The sequence below is a fragment of the Ruditapes philippinarum genome, unplaced genomic scaffold (genome assembly GCF_026571515.1).
Source record: "Ruditapes philippinarum isolate M1 unplaced genomic scaffold, ASM2657151v2 ctg2962_1_1_1_1, whole genome shotgun sequence".
NCBI lineage: Eukaryota > Metazoa > Mollusca > Bivalvia > Venerida > Veneridae > Ruditapes > Ruditapes philippinarum.
The window spans coordinates 21,569-42,178 of NW_026853053.1; the positions used below are offsets into that span (position 1 = coordinate 21,569).

Genomic DNA, 20,610 nt, shown 5'->3' on the forward strand with positions numbered 1-20,610 from the left:
GGTCATAGGGACTTTGACTTCAAAAAGTTTGTCCACCAATGTATGACCCACAGTCTTCATATTTGGCATTGATGTTGATCATGACTATAAGGTGACCCCTATTGATTTTGAGGTCACTGGGTCAAAGGTCAAGGTCACAGGGACCTTGACAAAAAAAAGCTTTTCTTCTTAATTGTTAAAGAATGTCCTGTCCGCAATGTATTGATTTTGACATTTTCACATTTGAAGCATGTACAATACATAACTTAGCAATGCACTGGCTTAGTTACCTCAGATTTGGCAGGGAGGTTGTCCTTGAGCTCTAAATGGCCACTGTTGATTCTGACAAAGTGGTATGCGGGGGTATTCACGCCATGATAGTAACAGTTCTAGTTTTCTCTAAAAATTTTGAATATTTTAATTTTTTTTCTACTAAGTTTATTCTGCCTCCTGTTGTTTCTTCACTTTTACAAACTGTTTTTGTAAGACCTCTGATGTATGGATGGATATTTTGTTGATGGTACTTTCTATTAACCTCTTTCTGTATATTTGGTTTGAGATGACGGAAGCTTAAAATAACTTTTCTTCCTATTTCTTATAGGAAATCCATATGTTTTTAGTTTTTCCAAAATGACATTGTGAAACTTTATCAAATTTAATTTTACATAAACTGTTTCCAGGTTTCATGTTAAAAGCTGCATTTGAATGTTTCAAGCCAGTGTGACTTCTATGGGAACTTTTGTAAAAGTTGTTTGAATTTTTTGTGGAATTACAATGTAGTTAGAATATTCATAAAGAATTTAAATAAGAAGATTGTTAAGTCAGTTGTTATATTCTTCAATGGTTGAAGGAGACTTATGGATAATTTGCTTTCTGCTTTATTTGGTTACCATCTCAACATAATATATAATCCATCTAACGTTTGTTATTTTATTCTGGAAAAAAAAGAAGAATAAATTTTTGATATAGTTTATCAGTTAGAATTTCAATATTGTCTTGTCTTTTCAGAATCCTTTGGATATCGGTGTTGTAAACAATCTTGTTGGTTTGGGAGGGGGCGGAGCTAGAGATGGAGCAGCCAATCAGAACAATCAGAATGAAGATAACAATGCTGAGGCAGCCAATGAGGGTGAAGAAGAGGTGGAAGAGGAAGGTGCAGATAATGGAAATAACGCTGCACAAGGTAAATATATATCTGTGATATTTCTGGAAATAGTTTATGTTATCTATTTTGGGTGCATTGTTTTTAGAATAATGCCCAGTTAAAGTTTATATGTGCATCAATTTAATCACCTAGGTCCGAGATATAAAGTACAAGGCCTTTAAACTATAAATTATTCATTATTGTATTATTATGCAACAAAAAAGGTATAAATAAATAGAGGATATTCAAGTTTTTTCTATAAATACATGATTTATTTTCATCAAGTGGTATGAAAATAAATATTTCATGAGTGGCAATAGCCACGAGTGAAATATGGTAATTTTCATGCCACAAGATGAAAATAAATCATGTATTTATAGAAAAAACTTGAATTTTCTGTTTATTATATACATTTTTCTCTTTCTGGACATTAAAATTTGCAAGACTTTCCCTTAAATTTTGAGTACTGGCAGAATTTAAAAGAAAGTAGTCCGGCAAGACACCAGTGAAAATACGGAACTGCAGTGAAAAATAAATTTTTACAGTGAAAATACGGAAAATGAAAATACGCATTTTATTTCATCAATATTTCTCAATATTTCATTTCAAAGTATATAATAAATATAATTTCTTGCACATATATGCAGTTTTACCAGATTCAACATTGCCGGCTGATTAATTAAAACATTTTGATATCAAAATCCTTGGTAAAATAACAGACATTTCCAAGTTACAAGAGGAATATGTTTGTTACACACAAAGTTGGCAGGGGAAAAGGTTGAAGTAAAATGGTAATTGATGCTATCTTAGATTGGAAAAACAAAAAAACAAACTTATTAAGGGTCTTGAGATATATGTTAGCGATTTATTTAATGTGTTATTTTGTATATTTCAGATGACAATAATTGGAATCCAATAGAATGGGACAGGGCAGCTGAAGAACTTACCTGGGAGAGGGTGAATATTATTTGATTTGTTAATTTATTACATTGTAGAGATAGCAACTACCTGTATAGAAACAGGCCAGTTTTCACAATAAAGACAAAAAGTTACATTGGCAACCCTTTGTCGCCACAGATGATCAAAGGGTTTGATTAAGGCAAAGAAATAAATGAGCTGTGTCACGACAAAACCAACATAATGGGTTTGCGACCAGCATGGATCCAGACCAGCCTGCGCGTACGCGCAGTCTGATCAGGATCCATGCTGTTCGCTATCAGTTTCTCTACTTGTTAAAAGGTTTAAAAGCGAACAGCATGGATCCTGATCAGACTGTGCGGATGCGCAGGCTGGTCTGGATCCATGCTGGTCGCAAACCCATTATGTTGGTTTTGTCGTGACACGGCTCAAATATTTTCTCCATTCATCATTGGGTATTTTATCTCATGTGTTAAGTATTAAGTCTGCCTTGTCAGAGACGTCTACCTTTTGTTTGGGTTTGATTTAGGTGGGATGAAAGTTAATGTCATTTGACTTTTAGCTAGATTGTTGATGAATTGTGAGGCTTACATTCTATACAAAAATATATAATACTTTTATGTGAGAAATATTTTCTGTATGTAATATGTATTAATTAATTTATTTTTATGTCTTTGTAGCTTCTTGGATTAGACGGCTCTCTTGTTTTCCTTGTAAGTACATTACCTAATTCTTTGATGTTTTTGGGGGCAATTTATTTAGCAATAGGCCTCAACTGAAGTATTAACTAAGTAAATGTAGCTTTTTTTTATAATATGGGTGTTTAAAATTAAAATGTTCATGTAATGAAATTTTATGGCTGAGCTCAAAATTTATGAATGAGTAAAAATTATGAATGCACCAGTGAAAAGCTTTGTCTCATTATTTATATTAAAGAATAGTTTTGGTTTATTAGGAGCTCTTGTTTTGTCAGTCATCAATTTAAGAAGGTATTATTTAATTTGTATATTATTCCAAGAAAAGAGATTATTCCATAAAATTAATAAATAAAAAAACAACCCACATTATTATATTGTACATAGTTTAAATACATATCAAAATGGAGAAATATATATTTTGCAGGAACATGTATTCTGGGTTGTGTCTCTTAACACATTATTTATACTTGTATTTGGTAAGTTTCTCAGAATAATTTATTTTTAGTTCACCTTAGCACAAAGTGTTCAAATCAAATATGATCTGTTGTGGTGGATTTGTGTCCGTTTGTCTGTTATTGGTTGTCATTTCACACTTTTCTTTACATAAAATTTTATAATAAAATTTGACTGAAGTTTACAGGAATTACCTTAAGGTACTACTTTTAGTAGAGCCAATCTGCTGAGCAATAGGTTTAAAATCAATTATAGAAAAGAAATTTAAAAAAAACTCCTTTCTCTCATATGCTATAGGGTCCAAAGTAAAATATTTATCTTATAGCATGGTCTAGTACTTTTAAAATTTTTAAATAATGTTACCTTTGAGGGTCAAAAGTTGGCTCTACTGGTACAGTTATTGTTTGAAGATTTTAGTAAGTTGCATTAATTGAAGCCCCGGAGTTAAGATTTGTTATAACTGGTGTCACTTTAAGGGTTTAAGTTTGGTGTGTAGCATTCAATTTCCCTAGCGGACTGCTACAAAGTACATGTAATATGAGTTGTGCCATGACAAAACCAACATAATGGGTTTGCGACCAGCATCCGCGCAGTCTGATCAGGATCCATGGTGTTCGCTATCAGTTTCTCTACTTGTAATAGGGTTTGTAAGCGAACAACATGGATCCTGGATCCATGCTGGTCGCAAACTCACTATGTTGGTTTTGTCATGACGCGGCTAATATAAATCATGGTCATCATTGTCATAATGGCTTATTGTATAGGAACTTTTTATATATTTCACTCAGCGAAAACACCTTGGACTTCTTGTTTTGCTTTCGGTTATTCATAAAAAAAATTATAAAAAATATTGTTTTCTGTCAGAATGTTGAAAAAAATATCTTTGTTGTACATTTGTTTTCAGCATTTTGTCCATATCATATTGGTCACTTTACAATGATTGGAATGAAAATGGAAGATGTGGTAATACATTTTTTATATTTTTAAAAATTCTAAAAAATTTAAAATGACAAATTACAACCATCCACTCCCCTAAAAAAGGTTATGGCAATAGTCACAAAATTACCTTTGCTGCATTGCAGATTGTGTAATGTGCACTGTTTGTCTTTTTTAGAATAAAGAAAAAATAATCTATTTTATATAAACCATATACAGTGCCTTTCATGGCTGATTCACTTGCCTTTCATCTTTAAATAATTACTGCAAGTATCGTTGAATTTGAATACTGCCAGTTATGTTGAATATTTTTATATGAAGAACATATTCCATCTGGCGTATATAAGGCTGGTTGGTCAGTGGTGGCTGGTTGTGCCTGAATTACCCAAGTTCTTCTCTCATCAGTTCAATTGGAAAAAACAAAACAAAAACACATTACGACTGTTAAAGTTAGACATAAAACCTGTAAACTGTTATAAAGGCATGAAAAGAAAAAAAACAACAACAAGGAAATGCATTTAATAGATCGTGAGTGTATGATGTTATTTGTTATTTCAGGTTGAAGCATCACATTTTGAGGGTTTACTAACGACATTGATTGGCTATGTTGTTATAGCATTCTCTCTGATTTTCTTGTATGCCATCTGTTCCTTGATCAGATTAAAAAGGTTTGTTGTCAATGATTCTTCAATAATTCCGTAAGTTATATAACTCTTACTTTGGTTTCAACATTAAACATATTTATGTTGGCATGATAATGATGAAAGTGTTAGAGATTACCTGCTACCTGGATCTAATAAGTATTGGTGTTATATGTGAGGAAACGTGGTTGTGACACTAGTAGAGGTCAAAACAACAATTCCTGGGTTGAGATGCAGACATCTTAACCTTTTACCTTATAATTATATACGTGATTTAACGCAGAAGTTGCAGCACTTTGAAATCAGTTTTAATGGGAAAAAAATCAGCGCAAAATAGTGATTTATGGCAATTTTGAGATGTCCTCTCATTGCTATGGTAACAGGAAATTTAAGATTGAGCATACTGTTACAAAGTCTATGGTCCAGTAAACATTTGTGCCAAGTTTGATTAGTATGAAAGCATTTTTTATACCCCCAAAAACGAAGTTTGGGGGGGTATATAGGAGTCACCCGGTGGTCGGTCGGTCGGTCGGTTGGTCGGTCGGGCGGTCGGTCGGTCCAGACGTTTCCTTGTCCGGAGCATAACTTGAAAACTAATGGTTGGAATTCAATATAACTACATACAATGGTCAAGCACATTGAGAGGAAGTGCAGTGCACAAGAACCCATAACTCTATCTTGACTAATTACAGAGTTATTGCCCTTTGTTACTTTTTCCTTGTCCGGGGCATAACTTGAAAACTACTGGTTGGAATTCAAAACAACTTCATACAATTGTCAAACACAATAAGGGGAAGTGCAGTGCACAAGAACCATAACTCTATCTAAAGTAATTACAGAGTTATTGCCCTTTGTTGCTTTTTCCATTGCTTTTTTTTTGTCTGTTGCATTTTCCTTGTCCGGAGCATAACTTGAAGACTAATGGTTGGAATTCAATATAACTACATACACTGGTCAAGCACATTGAGAGGAGTGCAGTGCGTAAGAAACATAACTCTATCTTGACTAATTACAGAGTTATTGCCCTTTGTTACTTTTCCTTGTCCGTGGCATAACTTGAAAACTACTGGTTGGAATTCAAAACAACTTCATACAATTGTCAAACATACAATAAGGGGAAGTGCAGTGCACAAGAACCATAACTCTATCTAAAGTAATTACAGAGTTATTGCCCTTTGTTGCTTTTCCATTGCCTTCTTTTTCTGTCCGGACCATAACTTGAAGACTAATGGTTGGAATTCAATATAACTACATACAATGGTCAAGCACATTGAGAGGAAGTGCAGTGCATAAGAACCATAACTCTATCTAAAGTAATTACAGAGTTATTGCCCTTTATTACTTTTCCATTGCTTTCTTTGTCCGGACCATAACTTGAAGACTAATTGTTGCAATTCATTATAACTTCATACAATGGTCCAGCACATTGAGAGGAAGTGCAGTGCACAAGAACCATAACTCCATTTTGACTTATTACAGAGTTACTGCCCTTTGTTTCTTTTCCTTGTCCAGAGCATGACTTTAAAACTACTGGTTGGAATTCAAAACAACTTCATACAATGGCCAAGCACAATAAGGGGAAGTGCAGTGCACAAGAACCATAACTCCATCTTGACTAATTACAGAGTTATTGCCCTTTGTTACTTTTCCATTGCTTTCTTTTGTCCGGACCATAACTTGAAGACTTATTGTTGGAATTCATTATAACTTCATACAATGGTCAAGCACATTGAGAGGAAGTGCAGTGCATAAGAACCATAACTCCATCTTGACTAATTACAGAGTTACTGCCCTTTGTTACTTTTCCTTGTCCAGAGCATGACTTGAAAACTACTGGTTGGAATTCAAAAACAACTTCATACAATGGTCAAGCACAATAAGGGGAAGTGCAGTGCACAAGAACCATAACTCCATCTTGACTAAGTACAGAGTTATTGCCCTTTGTTACTTTTCCTTGTCCAGATTATAACTTGAAAACTACTGTTTGGAATTCAGTACAACTTCATACAGTTGTCAAGGACATTAAAAGGAAGTGCAGTGCACAAGAGCCATAACTCCATTTTGACAACTTCATACAATGGTCAAGCACAATAAGAGGAAGTGCAGTGCACAAGAACTATAACTCTATATTCAGTATTTTTAGAGTTATTGCCCTTTGTTCTTTTTCTTTGTCTTTCTGGACTTATTACAGAGTAATTCAATTAAACTTCATCAATGGCCAACCACATTGAAAGGAAAAGCAACATACATGAACCACAATTATCTTTAATTGCCCACAACCATAACTCTATGTTTCAATTCTATTACAAGGTATTCTGTTACTAGTAACATCCTCATTTCCGAAGCAGACTTGTGGGGGGGTATCTAGTTATACTTTCATAGCAATTTGAACTTGTACAGTTGCTTTATGAATCAGTCATTTTTCGCAAATGCTTTGAAGTAATGGGTTAAGAAACAAGCCCATCTCTCCTGAATCTTAATTTAGCTGCAATTTTTTGCTTCTTCTTTCCTTAAAACAGACCCTTTCCAATCAAAAATAAAGACATATTTCCCCAATTCTGTACCTAAAAATTACTCCTACAAAGGCTTGAGATAATTTTCTTGCCGAGTCATTAAATGCAGAAAATTATCCAAGTGAAATTTATAATGTGCCGATGAAATAAATGCGAGTTGCAAAGATTATCAAGCCCAGACTTTTAAATTTCACATATTTTACTACAACCACCTATCAAAGCATATTCTAGGATCATGTTGACTTAATGTTTTTATTTGGGTGTTGCAGGTTAATATGATGTTTTATGTTTACAACAGGTTTCCACGAGTGTTTGGTCTGTGTTATGTGGTTGTCAAGGTGAAGTTATTGGTTGTCATAGAAATTGGCGTGTTTCCATTGATATGTGGCTGGTGGCTAGATATCTGTTCCCTGGTGAGTGCTGTATTAAATGTATGAGTGTATTTTGCATTATTTGATAGGTTAAAGGTTTTTTGTGTGAATTATTAAAACTTTAGGCTCATTTCATAAAGGGAGGATAATGAATGAATGTAAGTTTAACAATACTGAATTTATTGAAAGAGTGGAATAAAATTGTAACATGCGAGCCTCTGTCGAGCATTATATTATTTTATTCAATGAGCGCAATAAATCTAGTAATGAACTTACACGAATTTAATATTCTATTTATCACATACCAAAAATAAAGATTGTTTGAAGTGATAAAGAACCATTTTTCATAGGTGCGCCTATAGTATAATGATAACATTTAGCGCGTCTTAAAGCTATGTTTATAAAATGAAAATGATGTGATGTCAAAATATATGCATGGCCATGCAATACCATTTTTACGGTGTCGCAAGGGTATGTGATCAATCACTTTATCTGTTCTTCGGACACTGTTTAACTATCAGAAATTGGTTAATTTTCATAAAAAATGGCTTGAAACTGTAGTACCAACTATTTTAATTTTCAGTCCATGTTTGACGCTACATTGAAAGATCGTAAGACAAGTTTTCATGTGGCACCTGGTACATCTATGTTTATCCACTGGCTGGTTGGTATGGTGTATGTATTCTACTTCGCCTCATTTATATTGTTACTGAGGGAGGTGCTCCGACCGGGCGTACTCTGGTTCCTCAGAAACCTCAACGATCCAGAGTTTAATCCAATACAAGAGGTTTGTGTTTTTCTCTTCTGCATGTATATCAATTTTTGTTGTAATTATACTTATTTCCGTGTGAAATCATTTAAATGAAATTTTATTCATTTAACCGTGGTGTCCAAGGCAGAGTGGTTAAGGTTATTGAACACTTGCTCCCCACCCCTATGGGTCCAAATCCCCTGAGGTACTTTGGATTCTTTAATGTGAGGAGGCTATCCAGCTAGCTGACAGAAAGTTAATGGTTCTACTCCTATACTGTATTGGTGCAATGTAAAACAAATACTTAACCATTGCCATTCTTAATTTATGTGATGGAGTTTTCCTGCATGGAATTGACCATTATTAATTTTAAAGATTTGGGTAAGGAAATAGTTACCCTAAAAAATCTTAAAACTTCCAAAATCAAAGCATTTTTCTGGGTATAATAGTTTCTTTTAATGTTTTATCGTATATTTTTATGATGCAATTCATATTTCTTAATACAAATACGGTATTAAATATAGTCTGACAAAACTTAAATGACAATATTGTTCATATTTTTGCAGATGATACATCTGCCAGTGTACAGACTCCCCGAAGTTTTTGTTGATTGTTATCATATTTGGTACATTTTTTTATGATCTTGTTGCCGTGAGATTTTCAGAAAAGTTTTTTCCAGGTTTCCTGCCATATAACGTCATGTTGTCAAGGTATAACACATTATAAGATTATGATGCATTTATGTTTAAGACATATTTATAATGATTAAATGTCATATTTTTAAGAAAAAAAAGAACTGATAAGAACTACACAGCGTAGAAATGTAAAATAAACATCTTTGGAATATTGACAGAGAATAAGAGATTAATACATGGCAGAGTAGGGCCAGAAAGTGATAATTGGCCCACAAAATGAATACTGGTCCTGAGGGCTTCAGCCCGAGGGCATTATTCATATCTGGGCTGCTTCCTTTATGTGTATACAACATTAACTTGAATCAAGAAGCAAGTTTTATTTTCATTTTCTCTGAAATAATGTATCAAATTGATTGAATTAGATTTCAATAAAACTGTGTTTGTAGTTATTACACTTAAGCTCTCATCATAAATTCAAGAGATTCGTGCTTAAAGCCTACTTTCACTTTTGTAGCGTAAAATGTGACGTAAAATTGTTTCAGTTAATTGAACTTGACAGACAGATTTGATGTTTTTGTTTTCAAAACTGATTTTAATAAAAATAGATAGTATTAAGTTCTTGGATTGTTGTTAACAAATTTAACACTGGCATATATACATGTGCCAAGGTTTTATTTGTATATTCAAAAATTCCCTAAACCTAGACCAGTTAAACATTTTTATTCCCAAAACTGATTATGATACACAGGTTTTATGGTTATAATAGTCAAGTATTGTTTTATTTCCAAAACATTTCCTACATGACAAGAGTTGACTCCAATATTTTAAATGAAACTTATTTATTGTATTACAGTGATGCACCTGTCAGTGAACTATCTCTAGAACTGTTGTTATTACAAGTGGTTCTACCTGCACTGCTAGAGCAAGGTCATACTAGGATGTGGTTAAAGGGCTTGGTGCGGGGCTGGACCCTGTGTGTAGCCTGGATGCTTAATCTACGATCATACCTTGTCGGGGATGTGCAGCTTGACGACCATGTAAGTTACTACAAAATCATTATTATTCCTGGGGAATAAACATTCTTGGTTTTCGAGGATAGCTGAAACCACGAATTATAGATAAAAAAAAAATCATTTTGTCTCCTGTAAGATTATATTGCATCATATCATTTACATTTGACCTTTTGGGGGAAAAAAGAACAGTCAACAAATTTAAGAACCCACACAATTTTATGCCCACGAAATTAAGGGAATTCACAGTAACTGGCTTGATCAGCTTCTTAGTCATTTAGTCAGGAATTTATAAATGCACAAAAATTATGATAAAGAATGCAAAGTAAATTAAAGGTCCCTAATGATTTTGCTCATATTTTGATCTTATATATTGCTAATTATTTATTTTTAAATGATGTTTACTGTATATTGTAGGATAATGTTATACAAGGTGATGCTGCAGCACCTCCCGCTGGTCCACCACCCCCACCTGCTGGTAACCAGGGTAACAATGCCCCGAACAATCCTGTACCTCCACCAGGCCAGCCAGGGGGACTTGCAGCGGCCCATCAAGCTATGTTACAGGCTGGAGGCCCAACAGGCTTTCAATCATACAAGAGGCCAAAACTCTTTTATTTTAGAGTATGTTTGCTTCATTATTATTTTTCATATCTTGAGAAAGTTATAATTAAATAGTATACCGGTATTTTAGTCAATTGAGAAGATTTTATTTTTTGTCTTATAAATTCTTAAAGCAACTTAAAACCTTGCTTTTCTATTTAACTAGTACTGTTTATTTAACTAGTTAAATGTCAAACAAGGTTTCAAAAAGTTTGTGGACAATGCTTGTTTTGCCTTATAAGGAAACTACTACTTACTGAATAGTTCTAGGACTATCTTTTACCTAGCATTTAGTCATAATGGAGGTTTAATTAATCAAACTGATGTGGAAAAAATGTTGTTAATGTAAACAGTTAATACCAAATCATGTTTTGCGGCCCAGGATATTGCTCTGTCTCATATAAATTATTGTTACCCCACATTTCACATCCATAATGCAATCATTGTTTTGTATTTTAAGGTTAAGCTCAGTGTTTTTTTGACATGTCTAAAGAATTAATACATGGTTGAATTATTTTGGGCATGATTTATGATGAATTACGTGGTTTAAGCAATGTTGAATTATAACCTATTATATGGTGTGTTTATTTCAGATCGTGTTGCTGGTAGCACTGATGTGTTTTACATTATTTGCAGCCAGTGTTGTTTGTCTTATACTGCCAGGTTAGTTAGTGTACATTAAATCCTGATATATATACAGTCTCAAAATAAAGTTTTCAAATCTTCATATATGGTCCATCTCATAATAAGTCTTATCAGTAATACTGTATAAGTGGTTAATTTTGGGACATGGAAATATTTGCGATTTTTGTGAATATCGAAATAATTCGCAATTATTAAAGTCTTCAATGGCATTTCTTTATTTTACCATCCACCTGTGCACCGGTTACCATGGAAATATATCCTGTTAAAAATAACATTTAGCTAAATACAAACCAACATATAAAAAGATTTAATGTTCATTTAATATTCCACAATGTGAAATAGTAACAAAAAAAGGTTCATAATATATTGTTGTGGTAATATGATGGGAGTTCCAGAAATTGTAGTTTCCCAAATATTTCTGCACGAAAAAAATCTGTTTTTGGACATTCAAAAACCTTTTGTGATGTAAAAATATTCACTTGTACAGTAACTTTCTGAAATTTTCTAAAAACATGTATAACCTGCTGTGGTTACTTGCCTTTGCGATCAATAGAGAGCCAGGCTAGCCTCCCCATCCATGCTATGCGACCAGGCTCTTAACAATGCTTGATTTTGTGTACTCTAACATATTGAATCCCAAAATTTGTTGACAATTCTGTATTGAATATAGTAGGGCAAGTTCATAATACATGTCAAGATGGTTAAGAGAATTAATGAAATCTTCTGATCAATGACCTAAATGGGTTTAAAAAAAATGCTGAAATTTTAAAAACTTTACTATTATATATTTCAGTATTTTTTGGCCGAAAGTTGATGTCATTGTGGATGGGAGAAGCTAAAATTCATGAACTTTATACAGCTGCGTGTGGATTATACGTTTGTTGGTTAATGTTAAGGATAGGAACAGTTCTGTATAACTGGATACCACAGGGTACTGCGGCCATACTCAATAAACTTAAACAGTGGCTTATTTTGGTAAGTATACGATGCTTCATTAGTGTGCAGAGATGTGAAGTAGTTTCAGCCATGTTTAATTGCTTATGAAAAAAAGGATATTCCTTGAATCGATAATCCGGCATTTCGTTTATTGTATAAAGAAATAAAAATTTTCATGCTTTTCACATGTTTGTGCAATGCCATTTGACAGCTCTATTAAGATAATGAAACTATTGGGGCTGTCACATAAGTAAGCTATTTTACATAATTTCCCGAGATATGCATTCGAAAAAACATGCAACAATAGTGCATGCTTGTTAATACATGTTTCTTTTTCTTAATATATAGCAGCATGCTTAGCTTTTATGCAAAAGTTTGTGATACTTACATTGATACGTTTTGTAATAATTATTCTGGTTATATTACAGGCATTAAAGTCACTATTTGTAGCTGTAATTTTGATGGGAGTTGTGCCATTGTTACTGGGTCTGTTGTTTGAGCTTGTAGTGGTAGCACCATTGAGGGTGTCACTGGATCAGACCCCAGTCTTCTTCCCCTGGCAGGTATGTACACATGTATTTGTACAGTAACATCTTATTTCAAGTTGACAAAACATCCATGTTTGTCTTTGAATATGAAAGTGTAGAACATTTCACTTACAGGGGAGAAAATGTGTAAATATCTAATAGTTCAGTCAGTAGTGCTGCAGACTGTTATTCCAAGAGTTCCTGTGACATTTTAGTTATCATAGATTTACCCTTTCTCTGTTATTGCCATAATAACTGACATATGCTACTGGAAATAAGTCAGTCTAGGGTGCACATCCTTGCAGTCTAATCAAACTCTGTACTGCTGGCTGATTAAAATACCCAAAACTATTAATGAAAAAGTCCAAAGTCATAGCTGGAATAGGCCATTGCACAAAAGCAGCAAGTTTTATGGCCCAGGATATAATGTAGGCTTGTATTGATTATAATTCCCCAAACTTCACAATCATAGGATTTAGGTACTTTTGTTGCCAATTAGTTCTTAATCGTTAAAATGAATTGTCTACGGCCATTGTGACCTTGTTTAAAATGGGCAAATATTCATGTCTTAAAGCTGTTCAGGTATGTTTTTACATACAGTTGTTTTTATTAAAGAGTTGGCATGCCTTTTAGAAAATGAGTGGATAGTGCTAGGGGGATTTCACAGTTTGTACAATACAATACATGATCCCGTTAAAATCTCTGTACAAAAAGAAAATAATTCATAAAATGGTGCCATTGATCATAGTGTCAGTCAATGGTTTCACAAATTTATTACCTGTAATTACAGCTCTTGTTACTTCAATTCCAAAGTTATTGAGCACTATCCAATATTCTTAAGAAAAACACATACCAATCAAATATATGTAATTAAATATATTGATATGAATTTATATTATGTATATTAAATTCTGTTTCAGGACTGGGCATTAGGTGTTTTACATACTAAAATTATATGCGCTGTTACAATGATGGGTCCACAATGGTGGCTCAAACGTGTCATTGAGCAGGTGAGACATTAATTCTTGGTAGTTGAATTGGGTCAAGGTCATGAGGCGCTAAATTGTCTTCCCTGCTTTCTCCCTATATTTTATTCTTAGCAATGTGTAGGCAACATTGTAAAGTATAAAAAGAAGTCATAGATGTTCTTGTCTATCAAATGTTTTATTAATTACACTTTTTGTGTGTGTTTATATTGAAATTGTATTATCCTGATGAAGGTCATTGTTTGACGAAAACCAGTTGATAAATAAGGTAACATAAACTTATTCCAGTATTTTGAGGGGTTGTTCTACTTTCTTTTCTTATTTACTTCTAAAATATTTTATTAGTTTAAACATATTTGTGTAAATTCTTGTAAAAAATGTACTTGCAACTTATATTAATCACTCTCAAGTCAATTTCCTGGAACTAACTGGTGTTATATGAGGAAATATGGTTGTCAAAGATTTATGCTTAATTACAGGTGTATAACAGATTTATACTATATTACAGGTGTATAACGATGGATTACGCAACATGAATCTCAAATTTATTCTTTACAAGTTATGTTTTCCTGTCATTGGTGTGCTAGGCATGTCGTTATCTGTGCCATATGTTATAGCAAGAAGTCTTGTTCCAGCATTAGGTATGTATAGATCACTTGTACTGTATATAATCAGGATGCATGGTTTAGTTTAAAAAAACATGACGACAAATCTTGTACTAAGGTTTGATATCTGTTTGCTCTAAAAAAAACTACACAGACAAAAGTAATTGTCATAAGTAAAGGTAGATTAGCAATCTTATATATGAGATTATGATATATAAAAAAATCTGTTCAGAAATGCATCAATATGTTTTAGCTCTGGTACATCTGTCCCGCTGAACATCTATAGGTTGACAAAGCAATGATTTGTGGGGGCATCTGTGTCCTATGGACATATTTCTAGTTGAAATTATAATTATGGTGAAAAATTTACAAGTTTTCAGGCAATACTTGAGTAAAGCTCAAAATAAAATTGATATGATTACTGATGTTCTACTAATGTAGTCAATTGTCAATCAAACAGAGCCAGGGCTATCAAACATTGATCAATTACAGCATTTTATATCATCCAAATATTAGTCAATATTTTGTAATCGCCCTGTTGAATTCAAATGATGGACTGGCTGTGGTTTTATTTTGGATCTGTCCATTATTTGTAAGAGGGGTTTCTATATTTGTTATTAGCTGTTTAGTATAAAGTACAGTAAGACTGCATGGATGCACAAGCTGGTCTGACTCTACACTGGTTGTATTGGCACAGGGATTTTTCACCTTGTATTATAGAGACCTTTTGTCATATATGGAGGCCTAAAAAAGCCTTTCCCAATGGATTTTTTTTTTTAATCTGCAGTTTTACCAAAATTGAGAACTTACACCAGCTTTATTACTTCTCAAATTAGCAATTTTAGCATTAAGGCCTCATTCCAATTAAATGAGAAAAACCGCTGGGGAAAGTTGTTGTGGTTACTAGCTTTCAAAATTTTAACAAATACATGTATACATTAAGTAACCTAAAAAATTATTGAATGACATTAAATTGTTAACATATTTGACCCTATTTTTGCAGGTTTTGATTTTGATGTACAGAATTTTGTATTACGAAGAATTTACCCATTCCTGTTAGCGTGTGTTGTTATGGTGTTTGTGTGTGTATTCCAAGCTAGACAGTTTAAAAGGCTTTATGAACATATTAAAAATGACAAGTATGTATATTTTTTTGTTAAATCTTCGTAGAGATGCGAATTTTAGAGGCCTTTGTGGCAAATTTGTTTATATTACTTGCTTTACATGGCCTGCCTTGCTAAGTTACTGATTTGAATTCAGCCAGAGACACAACATTTATGACATTTATGTCATATAATTATTTGGTTAGATTAAAGAAGGTTGATGGTTCTTCTGAGATACTTGCTTGTAGATGATGTAATGTATGCAGGGCATCTAAGGTCCTTCTCCTGTATAGATGGAATGATGTCATATGACCTTGACAATGTCATTGTGAAACATATTATTGATAGTTTTATTAATTATAACGTAAAACCTAATTAAGAGGTTAATTTTTTTTATCATTTACTGCTGAAAGAATGAGTGTTTGAACTTCATATTATTCAAAGAACTTATTTGTACATTAACTGTAATTGTATGTGAATTAGGATAAAAATGAAATGATATTTTCTTTACAGCTAAGCAGTTAAAAAAGTCATTTTCATTGTTTGTGGTTAGATTTTGTACCAATCCTATGTATGCACTAAGCAGAATTTTTTTTAAATAGACAAATTATGAATATGATTAATTTAAAAAACATACTTTTGTTGGTCTATTTCCAGATATTTAGTTGGTCAAAGACTTGTAAATTATGATCCAAAGAGATTTGTTCGAAAATTAACCACAGAACAGACGGCGAAACAGACGTGAAACGTTTGACAGAGATTTGTGTGTGGATACATGATTACAATCAATAATATAACAGTTATAATATGGTCTAGTCATACACCAAGTGCTATAACAGTACATGGAGTTACACATGAATAATACAATATTGAAAAAAATGAATAATACATATTGAAAAAATGAAAAATTAATAATATGTATTGACAGATGAATAACATATACTGAGAGATGAATTATATATACTGACCGATGAATAATACATGTTGAAAAAAATGAGTAAGGAATATTGAAAAATGGTTTATACATATTGACAGATGAATAACACGCACTGACAGATGAATAATGTATGTTGAAAGATTAGTAAGAAATATAGGCACATGAATTAGATATATTAACAAATGAATAATTCATGTTGACAGATGAATAACAGATATTGAATATGAACATTTTGTTATTGAACATTTTAAGAAACAATAATTCCCTCAACCTGCACCCTATCTTAAAGCAGCATGACTCAAGGTTTATTTTAATTTTCTATGAAAATAATAAAATACCATGTAACATTGCATGACATAAATGCTGAAATGGCCGTTACTATGAGTAGATCTGTATGAAGATAAATTCAGTAGATTTTGTCGTATTATACATGAAACTTGAAAAAAGTCACTTTTGTTGTGAATACATTTATACATTTTATAAGTAAGTTCATTTACCGTAAGTTGGAGTTTTTTCATTGAAAATTGATTTACTTGTCTGGCACCGATTTTTAAAAAAAATTTTTTTTTGTAAAATAGGGACTGAAAATAGGCGTTTTCCAAATTGACAAAGCTGTAGGAATTGGTTGTTGCCAAAAAAAGAAGAGGGGACAAAATCAATGTCTGGGGGTTTGTAGCTTTTCTGGTTTGTGTTGGTTTTTTACCAGCTAATTCAGGGGTACAAACAAACTTTTACAGATTTAACATTAAGTACAAGAGGTTGACTAATCTTTTGTGAACGGTAGTGCTTAATGAAACTGTAATGGTTAAAGGTTTGTTTGCACCGGGGGATAAGCTTGGAAAAACCCACATTTGTCGAGTTTTGGATAACATCTATAAAGGGACTATAAGAGTTAATAGTGCTTGAATTAAGCAGCCAGAAGTGTAGTCTAATTTGACAGCACAGGCTGGCCTTACTGTACTTTTGTAGTAGAGATTCAAAATTTAGTTAGTGCTCAAATGATTAAATGGCAAGATGATATTTTATACTGCTAACAGCTACATAAGCTCTGTCTTCATTGATTTCAATTAGAATATTTTCTGTTTTGTCTTAATTGTACAACCTGTTGGTTTCATGGCTGAGTGGTTAAGGTTGCTAACTTCAAATCACTTGCTGCTCACTGATGTAGGTTCGAATCCTGTCGAGCAATTTTGGATTCTCTCAAGAGAGTAAGCTATCCAACTGGCTTGTGGTAGGTCAATGGTTTAACTCTGATGTCGGGTTGTGCCAGAAGTAGTGCATAGAGAGTCACTTTAGGTCTTCCTGCACCAGTAATGCTGGAATGTCAACATATTTCTATTAGAGTCTTGGTGTGACTTAAAACTCAACAAGTAGTATACAACTTTGGCACAGTACAGCACAAATCTGATAGCTATGTGCTATGAACAATTTTTTTGCACATTAATTTTTTTCCAGTGCAATATAGGTTATCAGAATTTGATTAAAGTAGATTATTTATGTGTACATGTAGTTATTTATAAAGAATTTGTTGTTTCTAGGAAGCTCTATGCCTTTTGTAAAAATTGGTCATATGACATTAAAATTTTAATATTTACTTTGAAGTATTTTATTTATTAAACATATATGGAATTGACTAATATTTCTTTAACTCTAATCCTGCTGGTGGCATGCAACCAGTGTGCCGGCTGAAATTTAAGTCTGCATTATGCACTGGTCAGCACATATTCTGAAATTGGTCAATGGTTTTGTCCAGATTTAAAGATTGACTGTCTTCAGGGTGGCAAGGGTTTAACTGGTGTCAAGTTTTTTCTCAATGTTTATTTAAATTTTTTGTACATATTAATATTATTTAATCAGAGTATGAAAGCAACAGTGCTGCTTTACCAGTACTGGTTGTAATATTTTTGAACAGAATCTGTCATAGTTGCACTGAAATTTTGGGGGTGTTTTTTTTATTTTATTTTTTTTTAGTTTTTCTTTTTTAGAAAATACCAATTCTTGTAAGGTAATAATAAGAGTTTTGAGGATAAATTTAATGTAAAAGCAATCGTAATTTTTTCAATTCAGTTATGGTATTTAAAATTTAAATGCCTCTCATGTACCCATGTACATCTGGGTTCAGTGACGCAACACAGGGTATATTTATTTTGACGGACAATGTTCATAATTGGATCCGAACCAGGGACCTCATAGTCCCAAACTACATTCTCCTAACACTGGATATCTGCACCACTAATGTATAATACTTGTAAAGTTATTTCTGTTCAGAGTACTGAATTTACAATGTAAAGCACTGCCTTTATGAATTGGAACCTTCAGTTAGGACCCTATAAATGAATACAACAGAAAGAAAAAAAAGACTGCTTTTTGTCCAGTATTTGTAGATTAATTTCAGATATTGTGCATGTTTTTGGGGTTTTTTTGTTTTTGGTATTTTTTTACTTTTCTGATAACTTTTTTCCATTGTGCATCATCAACTTTTGTTTTGAAATACATTTCCTTTAAGTACAAGCCAATTGTGACAAAGCAATACAGGAAAGATCGTTGTACAGTCTTTTACAATTTCATGTTTATTATTCATTTGATAAATGCTTGAAGAACATGTATTTGAATTTTATTAAATAATGGGCTTCACAGTTTTAACAAAGGTAACGTATTATAATCTAAAATTCATGTTTATGTTGTTTTTCCCCCCAATTAGATACAGAAAATATCGACAGTGCAGCTTAAATTTTTGTAGAATGTTCAATTTTGAAAAACTTATTAGTTCTTATTATTATTGCAAATTGTTATTGTTTATTATAATTATTAGTTTATTCATATTGTATACATTGTAGTTAGGGCAGAGTAACTACATCTGCTGTCAATGTAATTCTTTTGATTTTTTTTACCCTTTCCTTCTGATTTTAAACACCTCTATACAAAGAATATAGTACTCATTGAAATAAAACTTACATTAAGATTTTGTAGGCAAGTTATACCAGGTAAGTCTTTGTCACTTGTAAAGGGCAAGGCAAGTTTTTAAAAATTCAGACTAATACCTTCAGTGCAGCCTGACTATGCTATAATTTTGGCAGTCTACCTTAAAGATTTGCAATTAAATCCCCTAAAATGATAATGGACTGTTTAAAAATTATAGGTGGACAAGCCCACTATAAGACCCGGCAGGGTAAAGGTTAAGTAACTTATTAAATTATGCATTGATCTTCATTGGTATTATTCCCTTTCTTGAACTTTTCCCCTTTCTTTACAATTTCTGCACGGACCCTGTTTTACTATCATATAGAAAGTCATTCAGGCTGTCTGGTTCAAGGACATAACTGTAGCATTGATTTTCACTGAATTACTCCCCTCTGTGAATTGATTTAAATAAGATACTGCATGGCTCGTATTTAACTGTCAAGGACTAAGAATAGTCTATTGTGCTGTTGTTTAAATTTATCATTCTAGAACTTACAGCTTTAAAGTGGGATTTTCTTCTTTTTTTTTCTTTTTTTGTATTTCATTTCTATAATGGAGTATAAATGACTGTGATAAAGTGACTTTTAAAGTTGAAAGTAATGAGTTTTCATTTATCAAGCTTTAATGACAATATATCACTATATATATTATATATATTTGAAAGGTGCTGTCTTGATGACTTGAGAATGTACTTGAAATGGTTGTAAAGAGTTCTCTTATTTAGCTAGAGTTAATATTTATACCCCCGCACAACAAAGTTGTAAGGGGGGTATACTGGAATCAGCTTGTCCGTCCGGCTGTCCGTCGGTTTTTTCTTGTCCGCCCCATAACTTAAGATTCCTTGGACCCTTAGTCTTCATATTTGGCATGTAGGTTAGTCATGATTAGTAGATGACCCCTATTGATTTTGAGGTCACTAGGTCAAAGGTCAAGGTCACAGGGGCCTTGACTTCAAAAAGCTTGTCCGCCCAATAACTTAAGATTCCTTTGACCTACAGTCGTCATATTTGGCATGGAGGTTAGTCATGATTAGTAGATGACCCCTATTGATTTTGAGGTTACCAGGTCAAAGGTCAAGCTCACAGGGGCCTTGACTTCAAAAAGCTTGTCCGCCCAATAACTTAAGATTCCTTTGACCCACAGTCTTCATATTTGGCATGGAGGTAAGTCATGATTAGTAGATGACCCCTATTGATTTTCAGGTCAAAGGTCAAGGTCACAGGGGCCTTGACTTCAAAAAGCTTGTCCGCCCAATAAC

The 20,610-nt window shown here is 33.0% G+C and overlaps 1 protein-coding gene across 1 annotated transcript in view; it reads left to right on the forward strand.

Moving 5' to 3' along the window:
• The window catches only part of LOC132732582 (E3 ubiquitin-protein ligase MARCHF6-like), a 35,558-nt gene extending 15,473 nt beyond the window's left edge, over nt 1–20,085 (forward strand). The window contains 19 exon segments of the mRNA XM_060719061.1: nt 988–1,162; nt 2,019–2,080; nt 2,722–2,754; nt 3,164–3,215; nt 4,097–4,155; nt 4,687–4,796; nt 7,581–7,695; nt 8,237–8,440; nt 8,971–8,993; nt 8,995–9,114; nt 9,893–10,076; nt 10,467–10,673; nt 11,246–11,315; nt 12,091–12,272; nt 12,662–12,796; nt 13,681–13,770; nt 14,255–14,387; nt 15,355–15,490; nt 16,112–20,085. Of these exon segments, the coding sequence (XP_060575044.1) occupies nt 988–1,162; nt 2,019–2,080; nt 2,722–2,754; nt 3,164–3,215; nt 4,097–4,155; nt 4,687–4,796; nt 7,581–7,695; nt 8,237–8,440; nt 8,971–8,993; nt 8,995–9,114; nt 9,893–10,076; nt 10,467–10,673; nt 11,246–11,315; nt 12,091–12,272; nt 12,662–12,796; nt 13,681–13,770; nt 14,255–14,387; nt 15,355–15,490; nt 16,112–16,199 (2,178 nt within the window). The 3' untranslated portion in view covers nt 16,200–20,085.
• Nucleotides 20,086–20,610: the final 525 nt, after the last annotated feature.